Source organism: Stegodyphus dumicola, chromosome 6, assembly GCF_044657685.1.
Source record: "Stegodyphus dumicola isolate Sdum_Otavi_A_Nest chromosome 6, ASM4465768v1".
Classification (NCBI taxonomy): Eukaryota; Metazoa; Arthropoda; class Arachnida; order Araneae; family Eresidae; genus Stegodyphus; species Stegodyphus dumicola.
Genome location: NC_140773.1, coordinates 10,941,481 through 10,955,182, shown reverse-complemented (window position 1 = coordinate 10,955,182; position 13,702 = coordinate 10,941,481). Strand labels below are relative to the sequence as shown.

Below are 13,702 nucleotides of genomic sequence, written 5' to 3'. Positions count from 1 at the left end.
CCGTCACGATGATGACAATCGGCAGACATGTCGCCAATCATGAACCAGTCATTTAGGCAGAAGTTTGAAGGTACGAGTCACTCTTTATTCAGTATATAATCATCATAGTATATAAGTTACGGATGCAACATATAAAGAGACTTAAATCGCTCGTCATAATTTTTTCCGTTGCACAACCAGTGTTAACTCATTTTTATATAAGTCGCGTTTTTGAAGCCAGGCTACCGTCATTTGGGAAATACTGCATGCAGTTCAGTTGAACACAAGTCTAAGATTTTCATTTTTTCTTTTCTGAAAATAGGATTGAAATACAGATAAATAGGAGTTAACTTACATCGTTTCTATATAAAAATTAAATCGACTTACCGAAAATCAATCGAGCGTACATAAAAGAACAAAGGATTACGTTACGCTAATGCATTATTTGCGCTAAATAGCATTGTCCGGCGACGGTTTTGTTTGATTCGAATCGTAGTTGTATTCGTGCTTTATAAAGGAGTTACAAATCTCTTATTTGCTTAATTTTACATAGGGGTGGGGAAATAGAAAATATTCCAGTTTAGTTGAACGAAAGATAGTCAGATATTTACTGTATAAAGAAGCTGAAGTTGCATTGCTATCTTTTTTTTTTTTTTTTTTTTTTTTTTAAATTATTTACTATTAACAACCGATTATACATAACACTCTTTTCATATACGAGGGAAAAGGGGATATCACATGTCTTTTGCAGTCTCCATTATTTCAATGAAAATATTAAGCATATTTTATTCTAAAATAAAATAATTAATCTTTTCTGTGTATAAGCAATTGCATACTGTAAAGGTATTTTTAAAAATTGCAATTTTATTTACCAGTTTATCAATCATATCATCTGCACATGAGTTTTTATCCTGGCAATAAAAGGAAATTTTTTCAATAATACATTCCGCACTTTTTATTTTGCATCATAAAATTGCTGTGAGAAATAATAACTATGGATTTCACAAAACTGGAAAAATATAATAAGTAAAGTATTTCTCCAAAGTTTTTTAACTGTCTTAGCATTGCGGGTCTGGCCCTGGTTTAAAAAAATCACCAAAGTGTAAAGAACAAATGGTATTTTCTTGATTGTAATTCCAAAACGACGCTTTCACCTTTTGTACCTTAAGTCTTTTTTCTTCCAAATATATATCCAACCAAAAATCATATTCATCTAGACCTGGTAGCAATTTTCCTGTATAACAAATGGAAAAGCCATTCTTCAATACGGAAGTTTGTCCATATTTGGAAGGTTAAAATACGCCATTCTGTGAAACATACATTTTGATGCAAGTTTATTATGGATTTCATATAAATTCAACAACTATTTTTCTATTTTAATCTACATTAATCTCTTTAATACGTAAAATTCAACTAATTAAAAGCTAAAAATTAAATATATTTCGGTGAAAACAGGGCAAAATAAAAAATAAAAAAAAAAAAAAAAAATTTTCATTTAAAATATCAGTAAGTTTGCAGATGATATTTTGGAACAACATCACAATTTCTCTGTAGGTTTGCTGTGCAAAAACTGTAAATCTGATGTTTTTAAAAATAAAATATTTAAAATATTATGATGAAAAAAAATTGTCAAAACTAAAGTTATACATAATATAATGCACCCTAAAAAACGGCTAGACACACACACACACACACAAAAAAAAGAAAAAACTTAATAGTGCAAAACAGTGCTCAGATTTGAGACCATTATAGCATCATAGTTTTTTTATCTTTGCCAAACATTTTTAATATTTAAATATATCTCCAGAATTTTAAATAAAAATATCCTAACCTTTTGAAAATATGGCTAAAAAAATTTTAATTTCAGATAGAGCGCAAATTTTTATAGGTTGTAGATGAAAAAGTTTTTCAAAGCATTTAAAAAAATTATTTAAAAGTAATTATGTAAAAGTAATTTTTTTTAAATAAATAAAAAAGCCTTAATTTTATTTGGCTTAAATTAAATTTCAGATTATGAAAAGGGAATGTAAAGAAAATTTAATTAAAAAACCAATTATATTAGTGTACACCAAATTCTACTAAGCAAACATTTTGAGTGCCAATAAAAAAAAAAAAAAAAAAAAAAAAATCCACAATATTTACAAAATTTTTCCACAATTTGAGGCATAGTGTTGACACAAAAATCGTTGCTACACAAAGCCAAAATAACAAGTCAAAGAACTGCACAAACTCGGTATCCATGTACCGCCAATTTTCACCAAGGGACACCCATAAGTATATTTTTACCGGGGGGAGGGAACTTTTGTAGTTATATTTTTTATAAGAATAAAAAATCGAAGTGAATATAACTATAGCAATGGTACTTATAGCTGCAGTCTGCATAACTTTTTCAAAGTAGTTTACCCCATTAGATTTGCATTCAGTGCTTTAAACAAAACAAAACAAGAAAGTTTGGCTATATTTTCAATCCCTAATTCATTGTTCAATTTGTTACATACTACTCCAAAAGAAGAAAACATTCCTTTAGTCCCTTCTGTTGAAGATCTTAGTCGTAACATTTTGATAATATCCAGTTCTTTTTTCAATGCACATTCTTTCTATTCTATAATTCAAATGACCTGACAACTCATTTTTAAAAATGGTTCCACAGAGAAGTAAAACGCAAATTATATACTTCAATGTATTGTTGAACAAAAACAGTATCTATATTGTCATTAACTAATTCCACTGCCTGTTTAAGTTGCTAATAAGGTTTCATCTTTATATTCTGACAGTAAAGTATATGTTAAAAATGTGCTGATGATAACTGTTGCTCACATCCTGTTTTAGATAAATTTATACATGCTTTATATCAAGACTTTTTATGCTGTTTTTAAGATCGTTCCTAATTTCAACAGCTTCAGCAATCTTGCAGTTATTCTTCTAGATTTTGGTCATATTGATTGAAATTGACTTCATACAAAAAAAGAGAGTTTCTACATTTGATTTTGATACTACATTAATATAGTGCAAAGTACAAAATCCGGAATGATCTATAATCCGGACCTCAAAGCCACAAACTTACAAATGCGCGTGTCCGCTACGCATGCGCATAAAGCCAGTAAAGCGTTTACCCATGTGCGCTTCCGATAGTGAAGAAATGTTTAATAAAGTAAACAAATAAATATTACGCTTTTTTTTTGTAAATTTTGATACCCTTTATATCATAATTGCTCTTTATTTCATAAATTACGGTTTCATATTTTTAATTGTATAATTTCTGCATGCCATCTTACCAAATTTAAACTGATGATCTATAATCCGGAAAAACCCCTAATCCGGAATCGCCGAAGTCCCGACGAGTCCGGATTACGGACTTTGTAATAATCAAATTAAAAGAAATATAAAGACATAAATAAAAATTTAATAATTTATTAAATTAATTATAAATATTAAAAAAATCAGATCTCGTTTTATTTGGGGTTAATGCTGGAAATTACAATCACTCAAAAATTAAGAAATAGCTCAGCCCATCTCTGGCTGAATTTTAACCCTGAATATATGTCATAATGTACTATTTCAAGAGATGGTAAATATAAAACCACTCTTTTCAAACACATCAATGAAAAAAATAAAACAATTAAATCATCACACATGAGAATATAAAAATACTAGAAACAGTACGAGTGTACGGAAGGAAATTTTAATGGAGATGGGGTAGCTTCGAAAATGGGAAGAGTCCAATTCTTTCTGATTGCAATTTCCTGCTGATACAAATTGAGCCGTCATGCAGAAATTTTCCCTGAATCTAATCTGATAACAATGTGAGAATTAATATTAAAACTCGTCTGCACAAGTGACAACTGTCCTCCCTGATGGTTACATTCTTTAAAAAAGTCAGCAAAGACTCTGGAGTGTGAAGTTACTAGCAATGCACGTATACAACAAGGGTGATCACTTTTAATGCTTTCAGAAACAAAAAACTTAACTGCTGTCATAAATTCATTGCACTATCTGGAGAATAAGCCTTCGATATGTGGGTAGGGGCTTTTCTTTCTTTAAAAGTCTCAACTTCTGTCAAAGGGCTTGTTTCCCAAGGATACACAGACGTGCATTCAGAAGTTATAATCAAGTTTCAAGTCATATTTATTATTAAAATAAAATCTATCAGCTGGAATTGAGGTTCACTTACATAGAAGCTTCTTTATTTAGGACTTTGGTGCACTTCAGCTAAAATTATGATTTATCTCTAAAACTTCAAAGTACTGTAGCCAGGCTGTAGTGGGCTTCTGTGAAATTTAACCTCTGTTTACCTGTTCTGACAGAAGCTATATTTAAACTAATTCACTAAATATGGCTCACACAATCTGGTGATTTCAAAAATGTATTATGATTTGAATAACATGCTCAGTAACATTCGATACATTTAAACTTTAGCCTATAAATCAAGTGCATGTGTTGATCAATAACAAGATATAAACTGGAAGTTGTTTTCTTAGTCGGTACTTTTTCGTTTTGCTGGTGCAGGCCGATAAATTCGCCAATAATGGTACAACTGATGCCAAATGGAATATCCTCGCTGGTAACCTTTTACTACTCCTTTTCAAAACAAGTCGTAGCCATTTCTTATCAAATTTATTGCTTCTTTCAATACTGGCATACAGTTACATAGAATTTTTACCAGATAGTTTAATTTTATGCCCTAAGGTGCCTCAGGCGATAACTAAATCAATTAGGATGCTGTCACACTGCTCACCTGAAGGCAAAAATTTAGAAAAGGCAAAGTCAAGGGTTAAATTAATTATTTCTAATGAGAATGCACTAGCAAAGTAAAGCACTGCGGTTTTACATAATTTCTGAGTAAGCTTTTCGTACAAATTGAAATAACTCTTGCATTTAAACTTGTATTCCAAATTAAGATTTAATTTGAAATTAATGTAGATAATTACTGAGAGAATTAGATTTTTGTAGTGTAGTTTATGTGAGATGAGATCACTTGGAGTCACGTGATACGAACCAACGAATCAGGATGTTGTACCATGAAAGCATAGTAAAATCTTAAATTAATATCTTTTTTATAAATTCATTGCCTTTATTTATTGGCTTTTTTACAAAATTTTAAACAACATTAAAATGCTTATGCCTATCATAAAATATTCTTAGATATTCTATATCATATAAATTCTATATCATAAAATATTCTTAGAACTAACATTTGTCAACATCTTTTATGTGTATACTGTGTGTTGTCCCCAATAAAGTCTGCTTGGTGAAATTTACGCCGCCAAACGGAAAAGTACCTCTTATTCTTTTCTCCTTTCTGTCATATTTGTTGCATTATCAGTTACAAAACTATAAAATTTACATTTAAACTTGTTTTTAATTTATTTTAATGGCATCAGCAATATGGATAAATAAATTTTCACTTCTGTTAATGATGTTTTGTAGTTTTCACAAAATGCACAGTTGCATTCTTTGTAAAAACATTCACATAGACCAGTGTTTCCCAAAGTGTGGTATGTGTCTCACCTGGGGTACACGAGATTTTGGTGAGAGACATAGCACAACAACATAGCACCAGAGTTTGGTGGGGATATGCACTACACCGAAATTAGTTGCTCCTAATTCTACATTCTTATGAGTCAAGACACTCTTGTGAAGTATGAGATGGTCCGGTGTAACATGGGAGGAATATACAGCACTTCATTACAGAGACAATTTACTTTGTTAATAGTTGGTAGCTTCTCCCGGCCCTTGTGTATTTTTAGCTTTGTGCGATTTTTCTTATATGAAATGTTTGCTATGTGCTTTAGTAAGTCCTTCTGATTTTTATTATTTTCATAAAACATAATTTTTATCTCTAATGTAGGTTATGGATCGCTGGTTGAAATCTGGAACTACTACACCAAAAGAAAGTAATGATTATAGTAGCAATCAACTAACAGGAAATAATGAAATTAATGATGAATCAACTTCAATTCTGAAAGAACCTATTAAGGAAAAAAGCAAGGAAAACTTGCAAGTATGACAAAGAATATTTTAAATTTTGATTCTTGTGGACTGGAGATGAAAATGAACCTATTCCACTTTGTGTCATTTGTTTTGAAAATCTAACAAATGAAATCATGAAACGATCCAACTTAAAATGCCACTTTGAGATAAACCATAATCAGTACAATGATAAACCCTTAGATTTTTTTAAAAATAAATTTAAGGATTTAAATTAATCTCCAAAAGTAATGTGGGTCTGACAGGAGGTGACAAAAAAAAAAAAAAAATGCTAGAAACTTCGTATCCCGTGTCGCATTTAATTGCAAAATGTAGAGCAGCAGAAACCACTGGCGAAATTTTAGTCAAGCCTGCAGCCAAGATATTCGCAGAGGTACTGATAGGAAATAGAACAAACCAAACTTTTGACCACGTTTCTCCCTCAAATAATATAGCGACGAATCATTGATATGTCTACTAATGTGAGACAGATGTTATTGTTAGATATTTCTCAGAGTCATTATTATGCATTGCAAGTCAATGAGTCCACTGATATTGCACATTTTGCAGGTCTTATAGCGTTTGTTAGATACGAAAAATATCAAGAAATTCATGGTGACTTTTTATTTTGAAAGCCTTTAAGGTCACACATCAGGAGAAGATATCTTTAATGATATGAATGAATTTATGCAAGAGAACAAAACTGATTGGAATGTGTTGGAATAAGCACAGATGGAGCAAAAAGTATGGTCGGAATTAAAAAAGTCCTCATTGCAAGAATTTAAAATTTTACCCCAAATGTTATATCTACACATGGCTGCATAGCATGCACAGAGAAGCTTTGGCAATACATAAGATGCCCGATAATCTACAGAAAGTTCTGGATGAAAGCATGAAAATCGTTAACTACATTAAATACTGTCCATTGAATGCACGACCTTTTTCGCAGATATGTGAAGAAATGCGAAGTAGTCATACTCAGCTTCTTTTTCATACTGATAATCGTTGGCTATCCTGAAGAAAAATTCTAAATCAATTGCTTGAACTTGATGTTTTCTTATTGATAGATATGAGTTGAGAAATTCTTTACATGACAGGAAATGGCTAAACTAGCATACTTAGCAGATATATTCTCTGTTTGAAATTGTTTCAATTTATCATTACAAGGCAAAGAAATTTCATTGTTTCATGTTTAAGATAAAGTGAACGCTGCCATCGCAAAACTAAATTTATGACAAAAGAGATTTTGTAATCAAGAAGTAGACTCATTTCCCTCTCTTCATGAGTTTACAACAAGTTCGTCTACTAAAACTGATGCTGATACTCTGAAATGCATAACACAGCATTTGGAGAGTTTGCAAGTGGGCTTGCAAAACTATTTCCCTGATTTAAACAAAAATATTGAATGGATAAAATATCTGTTTAACATTAACACACAATCCATGCCAGAAGATTTGTCCCATGTGGAAGAAGAGCAATTATTGGAATTGGCTTCAGACGGATTCTTGAAAAATATACATAAGGAATGTACTTTAACATCATTCTGGTTACAAATGCAAAATGTGTATCCAGTTTTAATTGAAAAAGTTCTGAAACACATCTTGCCTTTTCCAATAATTTCATATTTATGTGAAGTTGCTTTTTCAATATTTGTACATATTAAGTTGAAAAAAAGGAACAGACTATTGAACGTGGAACTGCATCTCAGATTAAAATTAACAACCAGGAAACCAAATTATGACGATCTGTCATCTCTGCACAAACAATTTTATCTTTTCATTAATTCAAATAAATGTTATTTATAATATAGTGTTTATTTACATTTTATTATGAATAATTTTATTTCTCTTTTCGTATTATTTTGCGTATGTCACAAAAAAAAAAAAAAAAAAAAAAAAATTGTATTTAAACTAAATTGTAAAGTAAAATAAATTGTAAATAAATAAATTTTAAAATAAATATTTTGATTGTTATTAAAATGCATCCATTTTTTATGAGGGGTAATCAGCATTATGAAAATTATAGAAGGGGTCCACATATGTCAAAAGTTTGAGAAATATTGACATAGAGTATTGGTTGAGTATGAATATTAGAGCAAACATCTAGCATTAGCTAAAGCAATACTGTACTTCAGTATTCATTCTTTTTAAGATCATTCACTGTGTGTTTTGAATTAGTGCAGACATATCAAATTTATGTTCGAGAAGAGATGAACATGGCAATGAGACACTTTCTTACCATGTACTAATACAACTTGTTTAAAAAATATTTCAAACAATTTTGCGGTTGATCTTTACATTATGGTAACTTGGCGTTTTTTTGGCGACCAACTCTCCTACAGCAACCCTCTATTTTTTTTTCCTGCCACCATTTTGTCTTCACGAAGTAAAGACATGTTTCTTTTCTTTTTATCTACTGAACACTCCTTCCAACAATCTACTAGCCGAATTACACTTATGCTAGAAATTTTATCTAACAAAACTGCTTAATCATGACAAATATTCACTGCAAAATTGGGAAAAAGTGCACAATACCATACTCCTTATGCGTTTTTCAAAGTAACACATACACATAAACCATGTACACACCGACTTATTTTTACTTAAAAAAACATCCCAGACTTGCACAAAAATGGCATTGCGCACACTCTTCACCATATCCATGTACACTGCTTTTTTCTCATAAATTAGAAAAATTTCACGAAAATACATGACAATTTTCTCAATCTTTAAACCCGGTATGAGGGTTTAAAAAGAAAGAGAACAGCTCCATACAAAACTCTTTGCAAATGAAGAAATGTGGATCAAAATTCTGCCATTTATTGTCCAAATGAAACAACAATACACAGCATTAAGTGAGATGAAACAAACATGACACTAGGTTGATCCCCAAATTCCCATAATATGGAAAATGCATATATATTAATCACAATTTTACACGATTGCAAATATCCTTTAAAGTGCAGAACATACCTCAACGGCACTTAATCGATTATAATTATGAACATTACATATAAAGAAAAATTATCCCATCAGCATTTGCTAGTACTATTTTGGCTGCAAACTGTTGATTAAATTAGTATTTAAAAATTTTTAGGAAGTTTCTGATAAGTAATTTGCTACTGTACAACAAAGACTATTTACCTATGTACCTTCATGTACTTATATTCATATAAGTACCTTCATGTACTTATATGAATACTGCACATAAGGCAGACAAAAACCTTTTTATAAGGAAGAATTCATACAAATTTATTGCTATTCAAATCCATGTTAATTAACAAAAAAAAAAAAAAAATGCTAGTTTAGATTACAATAAGTAGCATTTACAGTAGAAGTGAAGATAATGGATACAAATTTTACAGATATATCTCAAAATTCTACATAAAGAGAATTTCACAAATTTTATAATTTCGCATAGAATACTTATGTTGAGCTGCCCAACTGGAACAGGGGTTAACCCCAGTCATAACCACACCAAAGGACCCGGGTTCGAATCCTGGAGAAGACATGAATGTTTGTAAATGAACAATGTCTTTGCGGCATGGAGGCACTCAAAATATGAGACGGAAGTCCTATCGAGAGGCGAGAGGTTGGTGGTAAGGGAAAAGGTAAAGAGAGACCCTCAAGATCTGTCCCCTTTCTAGGGTGCTCTCCTTCAAAATTGGGGGTAGAATTGCACAAAGTCGTATTGTCTCTTGCCAATGATACGCACAATCTTGACACCTTGCCACGATGAATTTCGTGGGCTTGTTCTGATTTCAAACAAGCGACATTAGTCACAATAACAGCAACCTGAAAATGTTTAATAGAGTATTATTACCAGTGGCTCTTTTTGAAATAAGAAATATTTATACTATACTTTTAATTCAACATTTGTAATTTGAAAACTATCTGATGAAAACTGACATCTGTTATGTCAATTTAGAAGTCAAAATACAAAATTCAGCGTTACATTTGCAAACTTTCCACGACTAGTTTCGATGGTTTCAACCACTACCTCAACTGCTTCACCACTACCACTACCTCAACACTTCAAATGGTTCGAACCACTACCTCAACTGCCAAAGTGCAAATGAAAGAGAGAGGTGCAAATCGGATAGAGTGCAGAATTGCCCACTTATTTGTTTGGCACTTTTTATAAGAGTAAGAAGAATTGGATTTTCGTCAATTTTCTTTGACTATTTAAGTGAAAATAGGTCGATGTGTACATAGATAAAGTGAAGGGAGTGCACAATGCCATTTTTATGCAATTCTGAGATTTTTTTAAGTGAAAATAGGTCGATGTGTACATGGATAAAGTCAAGGGAATGCACAATGCCATTTTTGTGCAATTCTGGAATTTTTTTTAAGTGAAAATAGGTTGATGTGTACATGGATACCGAGTATGTGCATTTCTTATAAACGTGCGAAGCAGTGGCCGATTCTGCACTTTCCCCAATCTTTCTTTCTTACTCTCTCAAAGAGCAAATCTCTCATTCATTTGTACTTTGGCAGCTGAGGAACATGTTTCAGTAAAAGCCATCGAAACTAATCCTGGAAAATTTGCAGATATAATGCTGATTTTTGTTGTTTGACTTCTAAATGAATCTTTGTTCGGCATGTTAGTTTAACCTAAAAAAAATCTATGATATTCTTTTAAGTCTACTGGGAGAGAGAAGAAGCAAGGGAAAAATTTTTCACTTATTGTGTTTTTATGTACATCTCTATGAACAAATAGGCAACACTTCATATTTCAATTATAAAAACACAATCTGTTCAATGGCTACTATACTGCGATTTAAAAGTACCCACTAATATGCGGTAATATAAAATATAATAATGAAAATGCAAGCAATACCACCAATAAGAATACATATAAAAATTATAGGTTAAATTAATGAAACATGTTTGTTAAATGTAAAATAACACATTACACATGCAGGATGTTTACTTTATAGTACTTGAATAAACTTTCAGATAAAAAAATAATAGCTAAAAATTTAATCAAGTAACAATTCACTACCACAAATAATCAACATGACCAAAAAACTTATAATTTAAGAATAGTAACATGAAATTTTTCACTGCTTTAAATATATTACACGTTTTGATGATTCACTATGAAAGTATTGTTTAGTACGTCTTAATTTCATTTTTATGTATTACAGAATCCATAACTAGAAATGCATATTTAAAAAAATAACAATGAAAGAAAATATAAATAAATTAAAATAAATATGAGAAATAAATTTGAAATTGAAAGAAATGAAATGAAAAGAGGTAATAAATTAAAAATAAGCTGATACAAAATGAAATGTAAAATTTAGCATTTGTATTTTAACCAGGCATATGGAAGGATCAGTGTTGTACATTTATAAATATTAAATTAGCATCAGTTTTCAGTGTAGAATACATTATTAAATAACAAGACAATTAATATCATGCCCCTTGATTTAAAATTCAGCGCTACACAATCAGCCCCTTTAAAATAAGTTCACCTGATAAATGAGCGAATACAAAACAGGGTACCCTTGTAAAAAGATGGATGTATGGTTTCGGGTAAAAGTCGCTATCGCGAGATGCTTTCAAATCAGTTCCTGGATTTAAAAAGTAATAATTATGCTCTGTATCTAAAAATGAGGAACACAACAAAAAAGTTCTGGTGAGCTGGGTAAAAAACACTACTTCGTAAATTTGCCGCTGTACCGAAGATAACTGAAAGAGCGCACTTCAGAACTACAGATAGGTCACAATTCCGGGTTTCTTAATGATTTCCGTAAAAAACGAAAAAGTACAAAAGTCAGGTTCCGGCTAAAAGTAAGCACTGATAATATACGAATAATTAAATTTTTAATATCAGAATACGTGACTATTTGACGATTAGAAGAGTCATTTCCAGTAATCGCGAAACATATTTTGGGACCAGATTATACTTAAAAAGTTATAATACATTAAAAAAAAAAACACGCTTACCGTTAGATATCTTTCTCTCGACCGGAAGACTAGAGCCAGTATGAAATGATACTGATTTCGGTCGTTGGGATTGGTTTTGCAGCATTCCATCATCTCTACTTCCAGAACAGGACCAGTCCAAACTTTCTAAATTTTCACTGCTGTCCTCTTCTGATAAACTATTTTTGTCATCTTTCACATTTAAGCTCTTTGTTAATTGGTGAGAAATTGGTGGGAGATTTGGCAAATCCTTTCGCACAGGTTTTATTCCTACGGGAGCAGAACTGGAATATTTTCGATCACAATCACTCGCACTCTCCTTTTTATCAATTGAAACTGATATAGGAGAAGTGCCTTCACAAACATTCGCACAATTACCATTTTTCCTAACTTCCCCTGAAAGTGCAGATTTATTCGTAGAATTACTGATGATCTCCTCAGAACTCATTTATACTATTTCGGACTATAGAACATGGTCACTGGCATTTGAAATAATGCAAGATATATGTTTAATACAGATAATAAACCGGATAAATTAACAGTTAAGAAATAAGTTCAAAATATTGCACATGTAACTGATATGAACATATCTTATTATAAAGAGAAATAGAACGTGTTTATTTCTTTAATCATATGTTAGGTTGAAGAAACATAACTTTGCAAAACACAGATAAACTTTCACACAAATTAAAACACTTTCAGATCGTAAAGTAGATATATTTCACGTAACTCTCACATTTACTTCATAAAACACAGCGCACATTACATAATTTACGCGACTGCAAGACACCGCACGAACACAACCGTCAACTCCTGTGATAAACAAATCTCAGATTGAAATTATCAAGATCTGCCGCCAGAGGCCGCAACTGAGATGAAAGCTGTTGCCCTTCTCTTTGAACTTTTAAAGAAATAGCTACTAAATACTGATAATAGTTGAAGTTTGCGTAGGTAATGAACAAAAAGCTACCTCTAGAGTTAAATTTTAATACTTTATTTGATTGAATTGATACAAATGAGAGAAAGATAATAGTTTTAATAAAAATTTAACTAGATGTAAAGTTTAAATTTAACTAGATTTTTAATTCAGAATCCTGATATATAGCGTTTTTTGAAATTTTTTCACATTTACCGGGGCATATATTTTTATTTCCTTCATGCTGAAATGAGAAAACTTGAAAACAATGAAACATGTTGAATTTCCAACTATACAATGAAGCAGGTTATGTAAGTAAGAGTAGTGCATCACCGGAGTCTTCAGGTTCGAGACCCAACATCTATCAAGAAATAGTTCTCACGAACATATCAGCCGTAATTGCTCATAATGTATTAATGACGCATAGTTGTTCTAACGTAGAATCAAGACCTAATAAAAAATGTTAAAGTCTGCCGAGCCATGTGAGGCATACAAAACTTGAAAAACGGATAGTCTTCGAAAGTTTTGATTGACTGATATATATTAAACAGATAAAAATAGTGTTTTATTGAAATTATCATGAAGATTACATAGATTTTTCATTTATTCTTCTAGAATGTGTCAACTGTATTCTTTCCTCTGAGCTATGCTGCACGTTTTTAATCAATTATGGGAACACTGATCCAAATTTTAACTGATTTCCATGTAACAGCTTATCAGTAGAGTTCATGACCGCACCATTTATCCCGTCTTCAGTTTCAACATTTTTATATCTTCCCTTTCTTTATTACTAACTTCTCCTCTTGAACCATGGCATAAAGAAAACCTTATCTGTTTTGCCTGACTCCAGCCATTCATCGTTGTTTCTCCCAATTATGTTTTAAAGCACCAGAATTGCTCTCTACTC

General features: G+C 31.3%; 1 protein-coding gene and 1 long non-coding RNA gene across 3 annotated transcripts in view; both read right to left on the bottom strand.

Moving 5' to 3' along the window:
* LOC118187231 (inactive phospholipase C-like protein 1) overlaps positions 1 to 12,724 on the bottom strand; it is a 106,141-nt gene extending 93,417 nt beyond the window's left edge. Inside the window, exon 1 of one of the 2 annotated variants that reach the window (XM_035357399.2) lies at positions 11,901 to 12,724. In XM_035357399.2, the coding sequence (XP_035213290.2) occupies positions 11,901 to 12,327 (427 nt within the window). In that variant the 5' untranslated portion in view covers positions 12,328 to 12,724. The remainder of the gene's footprint in view (positions 1 to 11,900) is intronic. The other variant, XM_035357400.2, reaches the window with a different exon arrangement.
* Positions 5,029 to 11,818, bottom strand: LOC146996671 (uncharacterized). The gene is made up of 2 exons (XR_015041573.1): positions 11,457 to 11,818; positions 5,029 to 9,740 (listed from the first exon to the last, which is right to left on the bottom strand). It is a non-coding gene; the product is annotated as an uncharacterized LOC146996671 (long non-coding RNA).
* Positions 12,725 to 13,702: the final 978 nt, after the last annotated feature.